The sequence below is a fragment of the Clupea harengus genome, chromosome 19 (genome assembly GCF_900700415.2).
Source record: "Clupea harengus chromosome 19, Ch_v2.0.2, whole genome shotgun sequence".
Taxonomy (NCBI): Eukaryota; Metazoa; Chordata; class Actinopteri; order Clupeiformes; family Clupeidae; genus Clupea; species Clupea harengus.
Window position 1 is genome coordinate 20,656,034 of NC_045170.1, and position 25,682 is coordinate 20,681,715.

At 46.5% G+C, this 25,682-nt stretch overlaps 1 protein-coding gene across 6 annotated transcripts in view; it reads right to left on the minus strand.

Moving 5' to 3' along the window:
* The window catches only part of LOC105903637 (sodium bicarbonate cotransporter 3-like), a 65,415-nt gene that overhangs the window by 34,253 nt on the left and 5,480 nt on the right, over window positions 1-25,682 (minus strand). For 5 of the 6 annotated variants that reach the window (XM_031585647.1, XM_031585645.1, XM_031585651.1 and 2 more), the window contains exons 2-3: window positions 8,834-8,915; window positions 3,199-3,342 (exon numbers count right to left, since the gene is read on the minus strand). In XM_031585647.1, the coding sequence (XP_031441507.1) occupies window positions 3,199-3,342; window positions 8,834-8,915 (226 nt within the window). Of the gene's footprint in view, window positions 1-3,198; window positions 3,343-8,833; window positions 8,916-22,076; window positions 22,435-25,682 lie in introns of those variants that run through there. The other variant, XM_031585646.1, reaches the window with a different exon arrangement.

Here is a 25,682-nt window from a genome sequence, read left to right on the forward strand (position 1 = left end):
ATTTCTACTTTACACACACCAATATGCCATCTGGATGGGGGAGCAGCATTGACTAATTGCTTCGTTATTAAACCTGGGGGAGGTAAAGGGCTTGCTTTGGGCCACCTGGTTTCCCCAGGCCTGGCGTCGCATTAGTCTAAGGGTGCAGAGAGGCTTTAAAATGGGGCTACGTGCGAAAAGCGAGGCCAAGTTTGACTGGGCTGGGGGATGTTTGTTTAAGCAGAGAGCAAAGAGATCCATATCAACCTGGAACGCTGTAGTGCTTTAGGAATGAACATATGCTGTATATTGTCACTCTAAAATCTCTCTCTCTCTTTCTCTCTGTGTTCACTCGTGTCTTTTTCTGTCTCTCTTCTCTCTCATACTCTCTCCTTTCTTTCTCTACTCTTCATGGTCAATGATTTCTTCTTAACAACTCGTCTATCTGCTCTCCTTCTTTCTCTTCCTATGTTCTCTCCATTTTCTTTCTCTTTCTCTCTGTGTGTCTCTGTTGCTCACACACAGCTTTCTCTTTTCAGTCTCTCACTCCCTCCTTCTACCCCCTCTCTCGCTCTCTCCTCTTTTGCACAGAATAGAGCAGCACCAGGCACCTGCTGAGTCTGTCACCTCTGGGATATGGGGGGGAGAGAGGAATGGCATAAAGTGAGCAGAACTGCCTTTTTTATCATGTTCAGAGATATCTCATGTCTCCAAATTCAACAGGAAATGTGTGTGTGTGTGTGTGTGTGTGTGTGTGTGTGTGTGTGTGTGTGTGTGTGTGTGTGTGTGTGTGTGTGTGTGTGTGTGTGTGTGTGTGTGTGTGTTTGTGTGTGTGTGTCTGTGTGTGTGTCGCTGGGTGGTTGCCGTTTTTACCATGTTCAGAGATCTCTCATGTCTCCCGATTTAGCTGGAAATGTGTGTCTGTGTGTGTGTGTGTGTGTGTGTGCGTCGCTGGTTACAAGCCTGGGAATAAATTTATGCACGGACAGTGGGTGTATATATATATGGATGTGTGCGTGTATGTGTATGTGTATGTGTATGTGTGTTGAGTGTATGTATTTCTGTGTAAACAGACAGATACAGATAGGGAGATAAAGAGATTAAATGGGTAAGACTCTGGGTAAGAGTGTTTGTGTGTGTGTGTGTGTGTGTGTGGGTGTGTGTGTGTGTGTGTGTGTGTGTGTAAGGGAGAGGAGTTGATATATAGACAGTGGGAGAGATAGAGAGAGGGAGTAGTTCCATCACTGTCACTGTGTGCCCTCAGGAGGTTGTGTATCTCCCGAAGAGTGAGGTGTTCTATTGACAGCAGCCTCCGCCACACCAAATGACCCGCCTCAGGATCCCTCAGCCTCCCTCGACATGTTCCTGACGACGCAACCAGACGTAGCAACTACCGGGAGAGACGGAAACAGCAGAAGAGCAGGAACTGACAAAAGAGAAAGGACTGATAGGAGAACAGGAACCAACAAAAGAGCAGAAACCAAGAACAAACAGGAGAGCAGGAGCAGATAAGAGAGCAGGACCCCACCAAAGAAGAACAGCAGGATCAAACAGAGGAGCAGGAACTGACAGCTGTCCGTGCTGCGATAGGTGCCTAGTCTCAGGAACATCACGTCCCCAGTGGGAACTTTGCAAGTGTAAGGGTGGAGATGGAGGTGAAAAAAAAAAAGTCCCCAAACTTTTGGATTCGAGCTCAAGTACAGCTGTCAGTGAAATTAAATGTGTTATTACAGCTGACAGCCTCAGTGAAGGCTTGGAACATTTTCATTTATGAGAGTATAAACGCCCTCAGCTTCAAGGCCAGCCTATGTGCTGACACCGCTGAATAATGCAATCCCTCATTGGGTCAACTGGGTCCAAGACTTGAGCTCCCAAGAGAAGTGATACAGTATTTTTCAGCTCACATCCACATTATAAACCAGAGGTCCTGCCACCAATCCAATTTGCTTAATACACAAGCGATCTTGACACTGGCAGAGATTGAGATGCTAGAGTCAGTTGTCTAGACACGCTGAGGAGAGTCCGACCTGTAATCAGAACTCAAGTTCAAATGCGTTAGTCATATACGTCGCAAGTAGTTCATGGCCAGTAGAGACCAGACAGGACAGCAAGCCCATAATCAGATTATTTAAATGAAAATACATCAGTCCATTGTAACCAAGCAATAACCGCATCATTTTCTCGACCTTACTACAGCTGCAGCTGCTTCAGCTGACAAAATATAAGGCTTAATCAAAACTATATAATCTAAAAAGTAATTTCCAAAAATTACTCTCTGATTATTATCTCAGCCAGAGCAGGCCATCCAGCTAGTGATTCAAATAAATATTGCATAGTTTCCCATAACAGCCTGAAGGGAAAGATGCTTATCCAAACACTTCAAAGGGGCAGAGGGGTTCCGGAAGGTTAGGCTGCCTCAGCGTTACACTGTAATGTAATAAACTGAGTTTGGTTTCACTCATAATGAAAACTCTTTTCCCACTGTCCTTTCCAGAAGAATGTGTGTACGGTGGAGCATCTGAAGAGCTACATTCCCTTTTCTTCAAGCCAAAGCAGCCTAAGTGGTGGGTACTTTTCATAAAGCATACTTGTCATGCAGTACACTTACACTTAAACAAAGCGAAACTGTTAAGGCCCCACTAGCCTGCAGATGAACAGCATCGTGGTTGCTTTGTTTGTATACTACAAAGCGTCTGCATTCACGGATGCGAACGTCTACATTTGTCACCGTGTTTGTTATAATATCTGTCGTGTGAAGAGCAAAGACTGTTCTTTTTTTGTAGGTCTACAATTTTCTCTCCCCATCATAACCGTTTACCCCTCTACCTAAATAGCAATAGCGACCAACCTTACAATACTGTTGCTGACAATCTAATCAGCTATGATTCGCTGAAACATGAACTAAAAAAAAAAAAAAACAGCGGGTCTCCAGTCATTTTATTCTCAGGGAAAATGTGCACCTGTACTGTAAGTCGCTTTGGATAAAAGCCGTGTGCTAAATGAACAAATAGCGCAAATGGATTTAGTTTTCTCTTCACCCTGAGACAGTGCTTAAAAACGTGCATGCACATAAACAGTCGATGCACCAAAGTCCGTGTGGACTATCCTGGTGACGAAATCTGCGTCATGCGCACAGTGCGTGTTGGTGGGAATGTACCGGGAATATAGACTTTAGGCCAAGTTTGGTTCAGTCTGGCCCGGGTTTGTTCTGTTCATTACCATATGTGGGGGATTCTCTCCCGGTCTCTGGGTCGGAGTCTCGCTCCTTCTTCTTGCGGTGGTGCTTGTGTCCTCGGTGGCGATGCCTGCGCTTGCTCTCTCTCCCCAGAGGAACATGGACCCCGACATACACCGCCCTGTGACCTGACAGAGGGAAACAGATGGAGAGATGTTAACGACACAGAACAGGAAGAGATAGAAAGATGGAGAGATATTAACATCAGCGGAAGAATAAAAGGATGGAGTGCAAGTCGAAAAAATAGCTTGTTTGATTGTTTGCAGGATTACGCACATTACATTACTGGCCCGATTTCCACTAAACTTTCCACGAAAGGTGTAGCATGGGCCAAAGAAGAACCCATTATATTTTGGAGCGGATCTGACCCACAGGGCCCCTGCACGAATTTAGTTTTGCTTTCGCTAACTTCACAAGATACTGCATTTGCCCTTGGCGATTGACGTTCTAGTTTTTAATAGAAACCTTGTGACTTAGGAGAACAGAGCAAATCTCTTAGAGAGACCATATCTTAACAACAAAGAAACAAATGACTCACAGAGTGCCTATGGAAGTAGTAAACTCAGGGCAAAAAAAAAAAAAAACTGACAGATCTGGCAAAAATCTGACACTTCAAAAAGGTATTTCCAAGCTCTTACAAAATGTTCCCCGTCCTACTCTTCTCCATGGCAGTACATCTAATTCCACTTAGTTCCAGGAATAAATGTTATTGCTTTGGCAGCAGTGGGTGGGCACTTGGCATAGCTGGCAAGCGAGGGAGCGAGCAGATCAAAGTGAGGACCGCAGAAGGCACTCCCCAGAAGGATGTCAGCTAGCCAGCGACATTCACCGGCTCAAGGCTACAGCGTTAGCAATGTCTCGGCTCCCACTCCAGCTCTGTCTCCCACTTAAACCTGCTCGGAAATGCAGATTGACTTCCTCTCCTTTGCCAGTGGCCATTTTCCTCTCTTTCTCTCAGGATGAGTAAATAGTGCCATGAAATTAGATTTGCGAGAGTGAGTCAGAACACAGGGTAAACACAGAAACATAAATCTCTAGAGAAGAAAACAGAGAGAGAAAGAGAGAGAGAGAGAAAGAGAGAAAGAACTTAGAGTGAAATATAAATCTGGTCCAACTCCATAGACTGTGCAAAATAGAAGAGATTTAAATAAAATAGATTAAAATAGACCAAATAGATAAAAGGAAAAAAAAGAGCAAAAGTACAAAAGAATAAAAACTATAAAAAGTACCCAATGCAGGCAATACCAAGTGCAGGAAAGTAACTGCCACTCTCCACCACCACTCTCTGCAGGGCTTTGCGGCAGAACAGCTCATGTACCAAGTCAGTGATACTTTCTAGGGCCCCAGTATCGAATGTTTTTTTTACAAACTCACTGGGGGCACCTTGTACTTCCTCAGCAGTCTAAGGTGGTACATCAATTGTCTGGCCTTGGATGTGATTAGTTCTAATGTGATTAGATTAGGTCAGGTCCTCAGGGAGATGCACTCCAAGATACCTGAAGCTCCTCAGTCTCTCTACTTGGGTCCCGCAATCACGAGTGGGGTGAAAGTCTGCTGCTGCCTCATTCTGAAGTCCACAACCAGCTCCACGGTCTTGCTGACGTTCAGATAGACAGTTCGTCAGGCACCAGGCAACCAGCTTCTCCACCTCGTCCAGGTAGACAGTCTAATCATTGTTGGAGATGAGGCCCAGAACCACTCACCAAACTTAGTGATATAGGGGAACTGTGAGAGGGTTGTGTGTGTGTGTGTGTTGGGGGGGGGGGTGCTGTAGGGGGTCATAGGTCACAACCTGGTGGTGTTAGAGGTGAACTGACCCTTACTCACTACCTGAGTAAGAAAGTTCAGTCCAAGGTCCTTGAGCTTGGAGACCAGCATGTGAGGGACAATGGTGATGAAAGCTGAACTATAATCAATAAACAGCAGCCTCACATAGTTCCCTTCCCCTCTGTGTGTGCGTGGGTGTGGGCGGTGTGCAGGACGAGAGAGATGGTGTCCTCAGTAGACCTATTAGGAGGGTAAGCGAATTGGAGTGGGTCAGGAGTGTTGGGAAAGGAGGAAAAAGAGGATGTTTTTAATAAGCCAGCCCCTCAAAAACCCTCATTACTAATGACGTTAGGGCTGCTGGTCGATATTCAAGCCTGAGGGCTTATTGATATTCGGCGTGAGGACCACAGACTGAGCTGACAACCCAGAGAGCTGACCAGCGCAGGATCTCAGCACATGGCCCAGAGATGCCATCCCAGGCAGCTGGATAGCTTTGTATCCATTCCTTAACTGTGACTAACAGTGGTCCAGTTTGTTTGCCCCTCTAGTTGGACAGGAGACATGTTGGTAAAAGGTTGGTATGACAGTCAGCAGTCACTATAATGACAGCGTCCAGGTTTTTCTTCAGATAGACACTGAGCACATTGTGGAGCTTCGACAGAGCCATATCTGTCTCCACCTGAGGTGGAATGTACACAGCAGTGGCGATGACCGCAGTAAACTCTCGGGGCCGGTAGAATGGACGGTACATTATTGTTAGACGCGACACAATGCTTATGTTCCCGGGGTCGCAACATTGGCTCTTCACCATGAAACAGACCCCTTCACCTCTAGACTTACTGTTGTTCTATCCAGCCGTAGAACAGATAAGTAACACAGGACTCTCACAAATCTACATGTTTGAAGTGTGTGGAGGAGGAGATGTTCTTGGCAAGACCAAGTGAGGAAGAGTGAGAGGACAGATAGCAAAAGGGGACAAAGGGATGCTGGACAGTGTTCAGGCTTGACAAGCTGCCAAATGGTCTTGTTTCCGATGAAACTGTCTTAACACTTTAGAATGATATGTGACATCCATTACCCTGTTCTAACTGATATCTAATACCACAGAAAGCCCTGCTCATCATAACACCTCACTGTTATCCAACTCGAGTGGAAAAAAAAATCTACCCTGACGAATATATTTAGACATTGCCCAAACATGGTCAGATGATGCTGTCCTTGAGGAACTGAAATGGCATGGAAAGAACAAACAGAGATAGTCATAATGTCTTTACACTAGAGGTGATATTAAGAATTTTTAGTTCAGAGGCCCCAGGGAAGACCGGAATAGCTGTGTCTAAATCCTTAATGTGTGAAAATTGGATATTTCATGTGGTTAATAGCTGGATTATCCTGACAGTACTGCACCAGAGTCTAGCTGTATGGAGTACAGGAAAAAGGCCTTTTTTGGCATTCTAGGTTCTTTGGTCTTTGGTACGGGGGAAGATTTAAAGATTTGTTAGCTTCACTGATGGAAGGAAAAATCTGAAAAATGTAGAGGGAACCTCAGGCAGTTTCTTTGTGGAACCAGAGGAGGCTCTGCTCTCCACCCTTCCACACACACACACACACACACACACACACACACACACACACACACACACACACACACACACACACACACAGATAGGGAAACCCTTTCGTGGAAAAAGGGGGGGAGCAGGAATTCAATCATGAGTATTTATGGCGTCACTGTGACCTATGGTTGTAGACAATCGCTCATATAGGGTCACTGAAACGGAACTCAATTAGAGCGGATGCCGGGAGCTCATGGCCGAGGCTGGAGAGGGCCGGAGCGGGCTACAGTGGGGTGAGTCAGATTGGCACCGGTGGCCAGGATGGCACGCTGCGGTTAAGCCATGCCAAGGCCACCCTCTGCTGATCCTCTGCTCACACCTGTGCCATCTGTTCCTGGAGTCAGGCTAAATACGAACAACGGCTCACACACACTCCCCTTTACACACACACACACACACTCACACACACACATATGAACAAGTAGGGGCGTGTGAGCTTATAAACAAACAAAACGCACTCACAGATACATTCATAGCTATACACTAAACACAGAGGATGGCAGACATACAGAAGTATTATAGATCTATTTATTTAGGTTTGTGCATTTTAAGGTTTAAGGTGAACTAGCTCACTAAACCCAGCCGGCTATGCTACTACAGACACTAGGGATGGAAAGGGTACATGTGTGCCATTCGATATGTCCCCTACGGTTCAATACGCACATCTGAGCCACGGTTCAATGTGCATGTCATTTTCCTATCATTTCCAAACCTCGTATGGCCTATTGTGCTGCAGACAGTGCACACATTATAAATGCAGATTCCTCTCTGGAGCCTTTCAGCATTTCCCTGGAGCTCAGTACACTGTATGCAAATAGGAGCTGGAGAAGAGAGTGAAAATTTAAACTAAACATTCTGTCAGCTCCAGCATGAAGCAAATTTGAAGAGGCACTGCCAAGTCAAATCCACTGCGTGGGAACCTTTAGGATTTAGCTTTTAATGCGATGACAAGGGTTGAAGACCGTGAACAAAGTACAGTCTGCAAAGCATTGCTTTGCCACTGATGGCTACTGGAATGGGAACACTTCTAACATGCCAGGTGTAGCAAGAAGAGTTCACTCGTTAGCGATAACACAACAATCTCTCCCTGTTGCCTAAAGAAAAAAATTTAAAAAAAGAAGCTAGAAGGGCACTTGGAGAGCACAGACCTCTACCAAGGCCAAATGCTGCATCTCGAAACGTTAGCGTAAGTGAAACAAAATCCGTGGAGCCACCCCTTGAGTCAGATCAGCTTCATGTAACGGGCCCAAGCTACACCCTTCCACTAAGTTAAATGTAAAACGGAGGCCAGCACGTGAGGGACTATTTTCATACTACTTTCATGGAAATTGGGCCGGTAGTTTCTGAGTAATCCTTCTTACAGACAGACAAACTAACAAACTGCACCGAAAAACATAACCTTCTAGGTGGAGATAGCAAAAGCATTTGGAGAACTCATAGCCAAAGATCGTGGTTACTGACTTGATTGATTTTGTCAATTGATGAAAAAAAATGTACTGCATTTAAATGTTCCTACCCGCACACATTTCAACAGCATTTCCTGAACTCTATGCAACAACAACAAATTGACACCCTAACTAACTGATAGTTGGACCTCCAGAGCAAGTGAAAGCTACCTCACTGTAGAACAGACAGTAACCGGGCCTAGTCAGTCATAATGCCATTTTTCTGAATAGAAAGTTTTATTTCTCCACAGTCAAAATAAATGTATTGTAATTTCTATTAATTTATTTATAGGTCATTGTTTAAAAGCTGATTTATTTATAGGTCATTGTTTAAATGGGCCCACTGTACCGTTGCATCCGTAACAGACAAACACACACACACACACACACACACACACACACACACACACCAACATAAACATACACACACATTCTTTGCTTTCTCCTCTCTCTAGATTAACATTAGATTTATTGGCAAACAATTTATTAGAGGAAGTCTGCATTGCCAAATCCAATAAGTAATTAAATTAATCTAAATAATAACCAATTCATTCAAGTAAAAAGAGAAGCCAACCATCACTTATAGTATCTACCAGTTCAGACACTCCCTCTCTCTCAAATCAAATTCAATACATTAAATAAGCTTTATGGCATGACAATAAATACATGATCTGCTTTGCCAAAGCAGGCCAGATACAAAATATTGAACTGGGACAGGGTTGACCGTCCATGAAATGTGTATTGACTATTTTGGAGTTTATGGCAGGCTCTCTCTCTGTGAGACGACTTACTCTCTAGCTCCTCATTCTCGTAGTTGGTATTCTGGGCGAAGCTGGTCTTGCCATGGTCCACTAGGGCCTCGTCACTCTGCCCCTGCAAGAAGAAAACACACACACAGAGAAATAAACATAGTGTTGGGGTGAGCTGAATCCCATCACACACTGTCACTGAAGCAAAGACACACACACACACACACACACACACACACACACACACACACACACATAGCATGCTTTGTAAGAAGCACAGTCCAGAACTGCGATCGAACCTCTGGACATGAGAGGCACATGTGTCAGAAAAGATCTCTATGGGTGCTAGCGCATGGGTGCTAGCTTATGCCATCAAGGAGCATGGACCGGTTGCACTGCTCTGAATACAAGCCATAGTTACAGACACACACACACACACACACACACAAACCACACACACACACACACACACACACACACACACACACACACACACATACACACACACACACACAAACTCACTCACTCAAACCCACTCAGACATGCAAACATAGCGTGTAAAACTCTGTTCAGGGCCCGTTGATAAGCCCATTACATACAGCAGAAGCAGACAGGCAGATCTAATTGACAAACAGAGGTAAAGGTCAGGAAATGACATTAAACTGGCATCATGTTTGTGATTGGGGAGGAGGCTGCACAGATGGTGATGGCAGCTACACAAGTGCCCAAACACAGGCTCTCTTCTGAGCTTGTCTTAGCAGAGGTCACGTCTTCACAATGTTGAACCACACGCACCAGCTTTCATCAGAGATGGTCTTAGCTGAGTGTTGAAAATACTCTCAATACACTGATGGCCCACACCTGATAATACGCTATATCAGCAGATGTACGTGTGGAGGTATGATGTGACTTCTACAATCTTATGTCAAAGATCAAGCAATACAAAAATTGTGCAAAGACAGGAGAAAGAAAGAACGAAAGAGAGAGAGAAAGAAAGAAAGAAAGAAAGAGAGGGAGAGAGCAAGATAGAGGGAGGAGTAAGGGGTCTGATATGGCACAAGGCAGATTTGAGGGTAGGAATTCACAGAAAGGTGAGGACAGAATGATGTCCCTCTGTAAACCAGTATGCCCTATACAGTTTGCCCTATAGGCATACCCTAACAGTCAGCCAACTCTGCATGCAATGCAGCCTAAGTTTCTATTAAGAGCACAGAATGAACATCACAGGTCCATGAGTGAGAAATATTTTGCTCTGGTGTTTGTTTGTATTGCTGCCACGGTAACAGTTTTAGGTAACCTACCAGAGCTGCCCAACTACAAGTTCCTGCTTACTTACTATGTCAATAAACTAAAGGAGCCAGATGTAAACAATGCAGTATTTCAAAACATTCTAAAAATGGCCTTGTCAGGTAGGAAGTGACATGTTAAGTAGCCCTCTCAGAGACCCATAGTTTGCATTGGTGCTAACTCGTGAATGCAAACAAAGCTTTGTGTGTTTGCATCTTAGTTGCATAGTGGACCCTCAACAGTCAAGTGCTGCCTGTCATCTCCCTTATGTCTCAGACACATGACAGCACCAGCAGTAGCAGCACAGAGCTCATGTCACACACACACACACACACACAAGGAGATACAAAGACACACACACACACACATACACACACACACACAGAGAGAGAGAGAGAGAGAGAGAGAGACGCACAGACGGCCCCCAAAAGACCCTGAAGGCAATCTCGGCTCTTCTGAAGAGCAGACAAAAAATACTCAGTTAACAGTTAACACAGCACACAGATGGGACGAGCTGGATTCTGTTCCACTGCCTTTGATCAACTTTAACCACTGATATTGAGTTGAATTCAAGGCATCCAATATTAAAAGGATCTCTCCAGTCATGAAAACATGTGTAATAGGAGACGTGCACATCACATGGTGGATTAACAGCCGATGGTGAGGTAAAAACCTAATAATTCATGAGGTGCTAATTGCCAATTGTGTAGACTGCTGAATGCCAGCTCAAATGTGGCGGGAGACTATTTTAGGCATTTAATAAGGTGTGTCTGGGTGGAAAATTTGACTATCAAATATCACCAAACTGGCTGGAGTGTGTGTGCGTATGAGCAACAGCACACAGTATACAGACTCACACAGCAGCAGAGGTCATGTCACACACACACACACACACACACACACACACACACACACACACACACACACACACACACACACATAAGGAGATACAAAGACATAGACAGACAGACACACACATAAAGAGATACAAAGACATAGACACACACACACACACACACATAAGGAAATACAAACACATAGACACACACTCACTCACACACACACACTCACACACACGCATGGTCATATACAGGGGCTGAAGAATATTGAGTGTCTCCTCAAAGCTACAGAACCTTCTCATGAGGCTGCAGACACGTTCTTCGAGCCACAGGCCAATTAAAAAACCCCAGCATGCTCTTCAGTCTGAACTCTGCTTGACAGTGTGCAAACGCAAGGCCCCTAATTTAACACCTGCAGACACACACACACACACACATCACCAACCCCAACACACACACCCACTTCATGATCTACAAGTAGAAACCCACCCGCACACACACACACAGACACACACACACACACACACACACACACACACACACACACACAAAGGCACTTGCCTGCCTTCAGGAAGACAGCATGACAGCACACCACCCACAAAGCCCTTTAATTACATCAAAATACAACGCACGACTGCCTAAATATTCAGAGCACACAGATGCAGACTCACACACACGCACACACACACACACACACACACACACACAGAGCTGAGGCACATGCCGTGCATCACTTTAGCTGGACTGTCTAGATATAGGCCTAAACTGTACAACAGCCACTGACCCCCACACACAGACACACACACAGAAACACCAAATGAGTAGAAATTACCGGATAAGCAGTAACCCTGGGCTCATTACATCTGAGAATGTGGCGTATGTGCGTTTGGGTGTGTGTGTCTCTGTGTGTGTGTGTGTGTGTATGTGTGTGTCTGGGAGACGAAAACAGAGGACAGCAGCGCGTCTGTTTCTCCCTAAATAGCCAGCCAGTCATTAGCCACTCACTGCTGCTGTGCATCCAGCCCTGCAGCAGATAGACAGCCACTAAAACACACACACACACACACACACACACACACACACACACACAGGACAGGACTGAGCCTCCAGCCAGCAGTACAGCCAGTGTGTGTGTGTGTGTGTGTGTGTGTGTGTGTGTGTGTGTGTGTGTGTGTGTAGGTGTGTGTTTGTATGGACAGGGAGGTGTATATGTCTAAAACATCTAGCCTAATTGGATCCCCAAATAAATGTTCCTATGTCCACGTCCAGCTAGGTGGGACCCAGTAAGGGATGATGACTAATTCAGGGAGGTGTGTCTGACTGTGAGTGTGACTGTGTGTAAGGCTATGTGTGTGTGTGCATGGAACTTATCCACAAGTGTATCTGGCCAGACACCTGTTTCACATTGCTTTCCATTGCTTTGCTTTTCAGGCTCTGACAGCCTCAAGCACCTCTCTGCACACATGTTCCTGTCATTAACTAGCCTTACTATAGGCCTTAGTTTGGCCTTAACCTAGGGGTTAGTCTGGCCTTAACCTAGGCCTTAGTCTGGCTTTAGCCTAGGCCTTCGTCTGGCTTTAGCCTAGGTCTTAGTCTGGCCTTAACCTAGCTCTTAGTCTGGCCTTAACCTAAGTCTTAGCCTAGTTTCACCCCTCTGATAAAGGGCAATGCACTTGCTGAAATATTGGTTGTAGGGGACATCTGCTACAAAAAAGATTTCCTTTCCTTCTATAATCAGCCCACAATTAGAAAAGAGGACTATTTGTCGCTCTGCCTTTCATAGCAATGTATCAATGCTACTTGATGCTTTAAACCAAACTCTAAAGGGATTCTCCGTGGGTACATTGCAACACACTTTGACCTCACAAGAAAAAGGCAAAAGGAAAAAAGACCTCTCAGCCTCCATGTTTCCTTCTGCATTCTCCAGATGCAGATTGCCTGAGAAGAGGGTGACCTCAAGAGTGATGACATACTGACCCCAAGACGGGATTGTAGTGCATCAGAGAAGTGTAATAATCTGTTACAGTCTACAGCTTAATCTGCAATAATATACAAGCACCAACACTGGTATGTTAATCCCTCTGAGGCCATTCACTTGAAAAATCCCAAAAGCCACTTGATAAAATGGCCGCCTTTTTCCAAGATGGCCACCATTTCCGACATAGGAAACACATATTTTACCACAGAATTTGACCCACTATCAATGATTTTGCAATTGAATCCTGTTTTTGAGTAGGATGTCAAGTTCACATCTCTTACATTTCTTAAGAGCTTTGTTTGTGTAATTTTTAATAAATGTTTAAAATTCTGCAGAAAAATATTTATTATGAATGCGTTTAGAGATATAAAATTGACTAATTATGATCCTTTATCGACACCAATTCTGCCACATAAAATGAAACAGGAAAAAGTCAAATGCTATGCACCATAGAATTCCTACGTTATAGGCAACATTACTAGATGAAAAGGTATGTGGAAGTACACAGCCTACTTGTCATTGTCTTTGTATTTGGAACCCAACAAGATCAGCTTCAACTGAGCCTAATAGCTCCTAGTCCTGGCAAACCACTAGACCAAAACAACAGCATTTGTATCGTCCATGGCATTCTGACAGCATTTGTATCGTCCATGGCATTCTGACTTGCATCTACGCTTGGTCAGCTGCTGAACACTGCACAAAAACTGAAAACTCGGTCCCGAAGATCTGCCACAAATAAACCTTTCTTGGTCCATCCCCCCCCCCCACCCAGCAGGACTCTTTTGGCTAGCGTCCTGCTGACTGAGGCCATATGTAGCCCGCCTGGTTAAGCTACACACTTCACATGCTGCCGCAGAACTGCTCGAGTTTTGGAATAATGGCTTTCCACAGCCTTTGTTTCCTTACAAACATGTCCAACCTGACATCATCAACACCTTCATCAACACCTGGCATCATAAACACTAGGGGTGGGGAAAAAGATCGATTCTTCGATTTCTCTCGATTCTCTCTAGAACGATTCTGTCTCGATTCAGAAGAGTTCATAATCGAAATTTCTTTCTTTTTTCTTTTTTTTATATCCATATTGTCGATTATTGCATTGTTCATAGAAAGTCATAATTGTGACAAGGAAAAGCTTTTTAAATAGAGAAGGTAAATCATCTGTTGATTTTCTTTAATTATCAAACACAAAGTAGGAAGTGATTAGCAACCTCTGAGTAGCAAACTCAGATTTGAGACTCTGACTAGCAAACTCAAATGTTTTAAAAATCGAGATGCATCGATAATCGTTTTATCGGTTTAGAATTGATAATCGATAATCGGTTTAGAATCGATAATCGGTTTAGAATCGAATCGTTGACCTCTGAATCGAAATCGAATCGAATCGTGAGGTGCCAAGAGATTCCCACCACTAATAAACACCTTCATCATCACCTGGCGGCATCAACATTTCCAAGATCTTCAGGTCATCATCATCTACTGTTAGTGAGTACTGGCTGAGTTTGCTGAAGAGATCCCAGAGTCTGTCCAATATGTTCCAGGTTGTCTTAGTTTGCTTTCTTCCCTTTACCATAGAAGGCAGAAACATCACCACAGCCGGTGCCGGCATGGAAGAAGAGAATCCCTCTGCTCTTGTCCATTCCAATAGAGAGATAGAGATCAGGTACAGGGATCCTCAGGTTTCTTTCTTGGCCAAAGGCAATCCACAACTGCTGCAGAAATGTGAAATGCTGAAGTGTCATGGAGACGCCCACTGATTCGTCAGGAATATCGTGGATAGAGAGACGAGCCTTACGCTGCTCCGGTGCTCTCTGTGCTTTGATTATAATGCAGAGCACATACTTAGATTTGCTCAGTCACACACAGTCACAGCTACAGCAACACACACACAAACAAGCGCTCAATCACTTTTGACATACACACACACACACACATACACAAACATTCAATCACTAGAACAACCTCACACAAACACAAGCGCACACACATACAGACATGGTCACACTCTGACAGGTGCCTCCCTGAGGAGAAGAGTGTTCTGAAGGAGGTGAAGGATATGAGAAGCTGACTGAAAGGTACTGCAATTAATCAGAATAAGTGTGTGTGTGTGTGTGTGTGTGTGTGTGTGTGTGTGTGTGTGTGTGTGTGTGTGTGTGTGTGTGTGTGTGAGAGAGAGAGAGTCTGTGGGTCTATTTTTATGGTGTCTATGGTGTACTTTATATGGGAGTGTGATTGGTACAGATAATTGCATACATCAGCTAAAGTGTTCACATGTTTGTGCATATGTGTGTATGTGTGCGTCACAGTGCGTGTGTGTTTCAGTCTGTTTGCCAACATGCATGCTACACGTGCTCGTGTGTGTGTGTGTGTGCACAGACATTCATTGGTCTCCACAGCTTGAGCAGCGGACACACGCACCTGCTCTCCATCCCCCCAGGACGTGGCCTGGTGGCATCTCTTAATCTAATAAATCTAATCTTAATAAACACACTCTGTCCTTACCACCTAAACTAAACATTCACCAGCTACACACACACACCCGAATAAGCGTGTAAGTGTGAGCATGCATGTCTGTGTGTGTCATCACAGTCTCTCTCTCGCTTCAGCCTCTCTCAATAGCGGCCCTAGTGCATGCTGGGATGCTGGAGCAGAGACTGCGGTAGTCCCAATGACATGCTGACATTGAGGACTGGAGTCAACACATTAGCATACTGCTAACGGGCAGTGGGCTGCGACACAACGAGACTCGCTGGTGCTTCTCCATGGTAACGAGCTCGTCTCAGATAGTCTGGTTGTGTCCTCTGAAGAAGAGCTTGATCACACTGAATGCCTTTGGGGGGGTGACGCTCTTAATGGGGGGTAAATATAGGGGATTATGGGAAGTCCTTTGAACTACTACGACTACAGAGAGGGAGGAGTAACATCTTTCACAAATGCGATAGAGCTTTAGCTGTTGTCGGTTTACAGGTGTGTGTGTGTGTGTGTGTGTGTGTGTGTATGTGTGTCGGGTGTGTGTGTGTATGTGTGTGTGTGTGTCTTGGGGTGATAAATATGGGGGATTATGGATTTGTTTAACCATTCAATGACAAATGAGGGAGGAGAGACATCTTTCATAATAGTGTCAGAGCTCTGACTGTTGTCCGTTTACCCTCAGACATACAAGTTGTGTCTGTCTGTCTCTGGTCACAGCTGTGTGTGTGTGTGTGTGTGTGTGTGTGTGTGTGTGTGTGTGATATTCCAAGAAATGGTGTAGGTCACATGCTCATGCATGCCATTTGCAGCACAAACTATCTGTCCTTTCAAAGTATTGATGATGCAATGCCACCATGTCTCTGAATGTGTGTGTGTGTGTGTGTGTGTGTGTGTGTGTGTGTGTGTGTGTGTGTGTGTGTGTGTGAGTGGGTGGGTGGGTGAGTGTGACCTAGACATTCTGGTCTAAAATAAACCCTCAGTAGCATGTGCTTTGTGTGTGTGGAGTAGGGGTAAGTATGCCTGTGTGAGGATGTGAACGTCTGTTTGTGTGAGTGGGTGGCATGGTGGTGGGGTATGTGTCTGTATGTGCTGAGCCTGTGGTTACATTGTGTGTGTGTGTGTGTGTTTGTGTGTGAAGACATCAGAGGGTATCATTGGCCTCTGAGCCTGTTGCAGAGTGTGTGAGTTGTGGTAGGGTGCTGACTAGAAGGTCACCTCTGTGTAACTGAACCCAATAGGCTTGCTGTCAGACACTATGCCTCTATGTGTGTGTGAGAGAGAGAGAGAAAGACCATTTGTGTGTTGTGGGCAGGAGGGTGAGCATGTGTGTGTGTGTGTGTGTGTGTGTGTGTGTGTGTGTGTGTTTGTGAGCATATGAGTGTGAACATGTGTGTTTAGGGGAAGGGGTCAGTGAGTGTGTGTGTGTGTGTGTGTGTGTGTGTGTGTGTGTGTGTGTGTGGACCCCTGTGATGAGGTCCTATGGTGTCGGGTGTCTGGCTAGATGAAAGGACGTCAGCGCCTGTAAGCCTGGCAGAGCGTGCCAGGCAGTGCCAACCTGACGAGCCTGGCGCGGTCAGGGGGGGCGAACAAAGAGGAAACGTCACCTCCGTCGGCACACCTGTGTGTCTGCAGCGGCCTTTCACAACGCTGGCACGCAAATGAAATGCACATCCACCCAACCCCACAAAAACAGACCCGTGCTGGTTGCCCAGATAACAGATGACTACATGACTCTCAGAATTAAATCTGCGCCAAATCCAGGCCTGAACAGGGCCAGACCTGGGCCGGATCGGTCTGCTCTCTAGGTGGCCAAGCAGCTGGCCAGCCACGGAGAGCGAGCCAGTTCTGCTTCCTGCACTGCAATCCCCAGACGCCGACATCATCCCAATATTTAAAGCGATAAAAGGTCACTTCAGATTTAACTGATTGGCTGGAGCAGATAGCTCTCACCCGCCGCGTGTGTGTGTGTGACCGTGCATGCGTGTGTGTATACATATTCATCAAGGCGGATATAAGGGTAAATAATTCATAGGGCTTCAATCTGTGGTAGACGACGGCTTTGTTCAGCCCTCTTAAAAAGCAATGACACAAACACGTATCAGCGCTCACGCTGTCATCAAAGATGTCAACAAACACAGCAGGTCTCGTTTTGGAATGGGTGTGTGTGTGTGTTTCTGAAACTGTGTTTGCATGCATGACTAGGCTATATGAAACATCCTTTGCATGCTATTGTGCACGTAGAATGTTTCTGTCTCTGTCTGTGTGCGTGTGTGTGTGTGTGTGTGTGTGTGTGTGTGTGTGTGTGTGTGTGTGTGTGTGTGTGTATGAAATTGTCCGAAAACACCCTATAGACAGTGTATGAATGCAGAACAGGAGTTGTTGGAATACATTCACACTCATGCATTTGTGCATGTGTTGGCCAAATAGTGGCCAAATGCAACATATTGGCTATGTGGCCTGTAGTGTAGTAGACTATGCGCATTGCAGAACATGTGTTACTGTGTAAAAGCGTTGCCTGGCACAGGGAGACTCATGTTGGGGGTCTGACCCCCACCCCCCACAGCCCCCTGTAGCCCATCCTGTCACCCCTGCTGGAGTTTCCAGATGCCACCAGGGGGGGGGGGGGACACCGCTCACAGAGAGGAGGAGCAGAAGGGGAGCCCTGTGAAGACCCTGCCCCCTGCCATCCCACACACTGTGCCATTTCCATTAGATCTACATGCCTTTATTTAGCAGACGCTTTACATAGCCAGCGAACGTCTACTGTACGCCAGGCGGACAGACGGCAGCGGAACTGATCTAGAACCCATCCGGCACAGATCTGGCGGGTCTAGTTTGGCCCTCCTGGGGACATTTAATTGTCTGCTGCCTGGTACAGTCCCTGTCTGTCTGTCCACTGATGTTTTCTAACGGCAGCAGCTGAAGCGGGAGCAGATGTGGCCCAGATGTGGCCCAGATGTGGGCCAGGCTTGGCTCAGTTCTGCTTCATCTGTGGGTATCTCACTGCCCAGCACACTCACACACACTCGTCTGTAAACCCCCCTCAACCTCGGCCTGCATCATGTGCCATTTAGCTCAGCATCTCAATTGGTCTTGTGTATTCAGGCACAGCAGAGGGAACTCTAACATGAACCCGTCCAATCAGCAGGGGTGAATGTGCTCATCAAAAGGCTTACCAATCCCACACAATCTATGTGCTTGAAGGGATTCGAACCCATGACCTCACTGGGTTCAAACATCGTGCTCTATGAGAAATAGAACACCGGGAACAACGTTTCCACTCAAGTCAAGTGGAAGTATAAGCGACCATATTTACAGAGAGAGAGAGAGGGAAAGAGAGAGAGAGAGAGAGTTGAATATCTCCCATGACGTCCTTTCCTACCCCGGGTAGTTAGGGGATACTGGATGAGCACATCTGACCACAGGCCAAGGAACGGACCAAAATAGAAGCATTCCCATAACGCTGCCTGTGAGTGAGTCTATATGTGTACATTTACATGCTATCCCTGTGTGTGTGTGTGTGTGTGTGTGTGTGTGTGTGTGTGTGTTGTGTAAACTTAGTCTGCCTGCCAGACCTCCTCTATTCCAGGAGGGCTCTCTGCTGGGAAGAGCTCCAGGCCCTTGACACTGACGTCACCGGCTGACTCCCATAGCCCCCCCTCTGGGACAACTGGCCTGCTACCGAGACCTTGAAGGCCTGGGGGGACCTTCACACACTCTCCCATACACACACACAACACACACATAGCTATCAAACACACTGATAACACACTGATGTATCATAATAAACCTAATTCTCTTTCAGCGGTGGGAATCCCACTGGAGGCCTCTCTCTGAGTCAGCTTCCCGTCCCTTGGTAATAACTACAGCAAGGTGTCTGCCCATGTTCCACATCAACGCAAGGTGCACAGACATAGGAAGGCTCTTGAGGGCCCTATGGCAAGGTGTGTGCTAATGTTCCATGGCAAAGCAAGGTGCGTACTATTGTACCACGGAGCAGCGGGTCAGTGCTCTGCTGCAGGAACCTCACTCACTCTCTCACAGACCATATGGTGCTGGTGGTGGTCGTGACACTGCGGATCAGGGCTTTTAGCCTTGCCTTTTGGCTAGTGGGCTTGTCTCCCACGCTGAAGGTCCTGGGACCAAACCTCAAGAACTGGCAGGTTACAGCACTTCATCAGTCTCCTACGGAGGTGGGAATGGAGTGGAATGTGGTTAAGTCCATGCTACAGTCGAGCGGCAGGGTGTTTGAATGGAACCAGCATGAAGCAGAGTGCTGTCAATTGTAACCCATAACCGTGTTACATGAAGGGCGCACGTTGCAATGTAATGAAGACTTCAAAGTCAAACACAGAGGAGGCGATGACAGTCCGTGCCCTTTAGTGACCCCATGAAGTAGGTTTCACACACGGTGTGTGTTTACAGACATCCCTTTGCCGTGTGTGCTTCCTTCGTTACACGGCCTAACCACCCACTGCTGATACCAGCTTCTGGTTCAGTCCATTTCAGCTCAGCTTCAGCTAATACTGAAAGCACAATCCACACCAACGGTACGTGTTTCTGCACAGCTTAAGCAGTGATTCGACCTAGTTTCCTGATACAGGGTTCCCACCTATTTTCACTGACAACATTTTCAAACTTTTCTAGTAATTAGTTTAATGAAATTCGAATGCCTTTCCACAACTTACAAGCGCAATAAATGTTCTTCACTCCACAGGTTGGCCCTAATTATTGAATGAAAATGAAACAACTACCTTTTCATTCCTTTTCTAATAGGATAGTTTGCTATGTCAATGTAAGTGGAGACAGTACCACTCTACAGAACATCGCACAATGATATAAAAATAAATTCAACTTAAACTTTCAATTTACTGAATTGTATCACTTTTTTTCCAGGCCTGGAAAATGAGTTTTTGAATTAACATGATATTTCGAGGATTTGCATGACTTTCCAAGATTTCCGTGACCGTGGGAACCCTGCTGATAGTCAGCAACTCTTAAGCAAAACATAAACAAACACATTAGGCTACCTCAGCTAGATCCCTCCCACAGCCCAACAGCCTTCCAGGTTCTGCCTTCCAGCCACAGCCCCAGGGTCTCCACACTCCTGGAGATTTACTGAAGAACCATTTCCCTTCACAGCAGTCTGTCACCATCCACGACTCCAAGAACCATAACCATAGAAACACACTGTTTATTCTCTCTCTTCCGCTATTTTCAGTCCCTCTGGTTCACTCTATCCCTCTTCTTTCTTTTCCCCCCTTCCAGGTATTCTCGCTCTCTGTTTACCTCTCCCTCTGTGTGTACTTGACCTGAAACTGATCTGGCCCAAATCCGCTTTGGATCACCCTGGGATCCGTTTGGAGTCACACACTGTCAAACCCAACACACAATACTGCTCAGCACTGCACCCAAATGACCTGTTGAGAGTGACCCAAGCATGAGGATGATGTGGATAGCCTAGATATTAAGCATGGTGGCCCTCGGCCACTGAAACACATCTCAAAAATAGAAACAAACACATTAGACATTGCCTTCTGCTGTGGCCATTGTTAGACAGTCTGACACTTCCAGTGAAATACTTTTCTGAGTGTAGATGAAGGAACGGATCAATTCATACCTGCAGAATCCAATCACACAGCAAGCAGTACAAACAATATCCCCCTGTTCTCACCCTTCTTCCCCTGTCCCTGTCTACACACACACACACACACACACACACACACACACACACACACACACTCACACACACACACACAGCCACACGCAAAGAATCCATAATAATGGGCAGACTTCCCCTTATTCACAGCCAGATTGAATTACATCTTCATATTAGCCCAACACTGATTCACTCTCCAAATCAATGTTTACAATAGATCATCTCTGTCCCATTTATTTCTTCCTCTCTCTACATCTCTCTCTCTCTCCTCACTGCACACGTCTTTTTTTCCTTTATTCTGACATCCTACCACCATCTCTTACTCCCCCACTCTCTCTCTCTCTCTCTCTCTCTCTCTCCCTGTTTCTCTCTCTCTCTTTCTCACACACACTCCCTCCACCTCTCTTTACCTCTCCTTGCCCCAGTTACCACAGCGGCCATGTCTGTTTCTGCTCTCCTCTCCTTCCCTCTCTGCCCCATCAAAGCTCGCTGATCATTTCCTCCAACCAGAGGGCTTGTTGATGAGGCAAGTCTGCAGATCAAAGCTCTCTCTCTCCTTCACCTCTTTCATTTTCTTTCTCTCTATCTCTCCTGCCCTCCGTCTCCGTGTCTCTCTGTGTAACCGTCCTGAAAGACCTTCTCAACCTCTCTATGAGACAGGCTGCTTGCTGAGGCACAAACACACATACACACATATTGCGTACGGGACAGGAGAAAATGCTGCCCTGCACGTGCATTAGATGTGCATATCTGACACACACACACACACTCATATCATATTCCACCTGTGAACGCGCGCACGCACACACACACACACACACACACACACACACACATACACACACACACACACATACACACACATACACACACACACACACACACACACACACACCAGAGACAATCCTGCCTTGCAGGTGCACTAAACATGCATGTCAGGTCTGAGGCATATACACACATGGATACACACATACCTCGCCACAGTCCCTTGTAAACACACACACACACACACACACACAGGCTGATAGAGAGACAAGCCCATTGACTTACCCGGAGCACGTGCTCCTCCTCGGCGTCTCCCTCCATTAGAGCTCGGTCATCGGCAGCTGCCTGCAGACACCCAACAGCTCCGCTAAACCGCTAACGCTATACCCGCTCGCTTTCTGCCTGCCTGCCTGCCTGCCTGCCTGCTCCAACCACCAGTCTGTGTGTGTGTGTGTCAATGCCTGCGTGTATGCTTGCCTGTGAGTGTGTGTGAGGTGTGACGTGCGTGTGTGTGTGTGAGCATGTGAGGCAGGGCTGAGACTTGCCAGGACTCTGGAACGCCTCTCCCCTCCTCTCTCTGTGCGCGTGTGTGTGTGTGTGTGTGTGTGTGTGTGTGTGTGTGTGTGTGTGTATGCGTGGCAGATCCAAAAAAAAGAGGGAGAGAGTGTGTGTGTTTACAATGGGAGCGTCTCCCTTAAAACAGTGTCACTCTCTGTTCCAGCCCCTCTGCTCTCTCAGCAGCCAATCCCTGCCACTATGAATATTTCATCCTCAACCCGGTGAGAGGGGGAGAGATAGGGGGAGAGAGAGAGAGAGAGAGAAAGAGAGAGAGAGAAAGAGAGAGAGAGGGAGAGGAAAAGAGGGGTGAGAGATGAGAGGGAGATGATGAGATAGAGAAGCAAAGGACGCTTTGACCTAAAGACATGTTTGGTCTCTTAACTGGTTTTCCTTGCCCTCACACACACACACACACACACACACACACACACACACACACACACACACACACACACACACACACACACACACACACACAGAACCATCCATGACTGGGAGAACCATAACCATAGAGATGCACTGTTTATTCTCTCTCCCTTTTTGTTTCTTTCCATCTGGTTCACTCTCTCCCTCTCCTTTCTTTTTCCTTCCAATTATTCTCACTCTCGGTTTATCTCTCCCTCTGCCTCCCTCCCTCTCTCTCTCTCTCTCTCTCTCTCTCTCTCTCTCTCTCTCTCTCTCTATCTCCCTCTCCAAACACACAGGAAGCAGAGCTAGCTATTGAGAGCCTGACAGACTGACATCCATCCATTAATGGTCTTCCTTCCGCTCTCTCTCTCATCCTCCTTGGTGATCTTGACCAAGGTCACACAGGCACGCCATCTTTCTCTCTCCTCCACCCCCCCCTCCTCTCTCCCTCTCTCCCTCCCCCCTCTCTTTCTCTGTCTGTCTTTATTTCTCAGAGCTAATCTTCCCCTGAAAGCTGAATATGTTCAGTCCTCTGCTTGCTGAATGCTCTCCGTCCTTCCTGCAAGGCTCCGTGGGACGTCATGAACGGGAGGCATGAAGGACACTCGCTGCTACCGCCTGCGCACCTTTCACACACACACACACACACACACACACACACACACACACACACACACACACACACTCACTAAAAAAAATAGGCTACATAAATGAAGAAGTAAATACAAAACCCCACAGCCCCCGAGCCTGTCACGGCTCTCCGTTTCCATGGAAACGCCACAGGATACCCATTCCCCCCCGCCCCCCTGACACACACACCATAATCATTATCCTAATTCATTTATAAATGATAGTGCTGTCAGCTGACCCCCTGAACACCTGTGTACCGCGACTAACATCACTTGACCCCCCCCACACACAGCCAAACAAATACACTATCCCTTCCCTCAGACATCAGAGAATCAAACGACCCCAATGACCTTGAGGGCTTTCTTGAGCTTAATTAAAGAAGCCTGACAACAGAATGCTTGTTCGCATCCCATCATGCATCTGGCAGAGGTACTGATAACCCCCCGTCCCCCAGAGCGCTAGGGGATCTGTTCAGGTGTCAGCCCCGGGGACCCTCCTGGAGACACACGCCGACACTCTTCTACACGGCGCCACAAACTCAACCGTGTGAGTGAACGTTACCTCGCACCGCCACACGTACCGAGGCTAGTACACACCTCCTCGTGCCGTTAAAGGAAGAGCTATCTGGGAGGTGGCAAGGTCAGCTAAAAATGTGACCCTCTGACAGGTATCCTCCAGTGTGTTTTATGGCGTCGTCAATGTGTCATAGGTCAGGTCACTGAGAGTGCATCCTCTACTACGCTACGCATTTTGAATAGCTTCTTTCAGGATCCTAATCTTCTCAAGCCCAAACAGACTATTCTTCAGAACTGTGCTGCGGTAAAAGGGCTGGATTAACAAATGCAAGGCTATTAATGTGATGGAACCATTTTTGAGGGATTTAAGAAAGACAAGCAGATGAAAAGAAAGAGAGAGTAAGAGAGAGAGAGAGAGAAATAGAATACTATAGATACGGAGGGAAATAGAAATAACAAAGAGAGAGAACAACACAGAGAGAGAGAGAGAGAGAGAGAGAGAGAGAGAGAGAGAAGCGCAAGCGAGAGACGTCCGGCTGGCAAATCTTGCTGAAAGTAAACCCTGCCAATATGACAACACGATGAGTCATCGCTACGGCACCCAGGAGAAATTTGAAGCTGGCGCCAGCAGACGTCCGCAGCTTTCTCCCTTCACCGATGCCCTCTCAAGTGCAGCTCGACACGCACATCACCCTGCACACTCATCCACACAGAGGCTTAAAAGGAAAGATTTCATCCATTTAAAAAGCCCCGACCGACACACTGCAGCGGCAACAAAACAATTAAAGTAATGGAAAGAGATGTGAGAAAAAGAGATAGCGTTGATAGTCTAAAATGACTCATCTTCCATTATCCTTTCGCTAAGTTAGGCTATGTTTTGGAAAAGTTAGAATTCAATTTTCAATTTACCCTGTGATGTCATTCATTACTGTGTGTGCGTGTGTGTGTGTGTGTGTGTATGTGTGTGTGTGATGTTCCCTGTGTGTTTCCTGGCCCCGTTGTCAATGCACTCCCCTAGAGGAGGGTTTGATCACACTCTCTGTCACGTACAGACACAGCCTCACGTGGACAGACATATGGCACAAAAGGTCCCACTAAAATACTCAGAATTTTAATTTGCTACTCAGGCAACCCCTAAAACCAAGGACAATAGTGCCACCTGCTGGTCGTTCGTGCACAGGAGAAACCACTGAAATTGAAAACGGTGCCCTTTAGTCACCCATAACACACTCTCTAACTCACTCACCTAGCACCCAAACAGCTGGTGGATGCCCTGAGGCAGTACATGAGGGCTATGGGAGGCCACCTCAGTGCCTCACTGATCAGATACGGCTAATCAGCAGCGCTGGCGCTAGTCCATGTTTGCGGTGGCGTTCTCCTCGTTCTGGAGGTCACACCCCGACGGCAGAGATTTCCCCCAGCCCCGGTAATGCCCACGGATAGCCAGATTAGTCCCTGCAACTCGAGGCCCGGGTGCTGGGCTTTGAGGTGGAGCACCTGTGAGAGGCTCTTCCTCAGGGCTTAATGGGATTAGACCCGTGTGAGCTGAGCTGCTCATTCACCGCAAGGCCTGGTACTTTAGGGAGGGGATAGTGCCACAGGGATCATGGCAACATTCGCTTTCATGTGTAAACAAATCACCAGAGGCCCAGCGTTTCTACATGCTCAACTGGGAGTGCAAGGTGCTAACTACATCAAGGTCATAGGTTCGATACCCAGAGAACACACACACTGATCAAATGTAGGCCCCTTATATGAACTGTACTTTAAGTCACTTTGG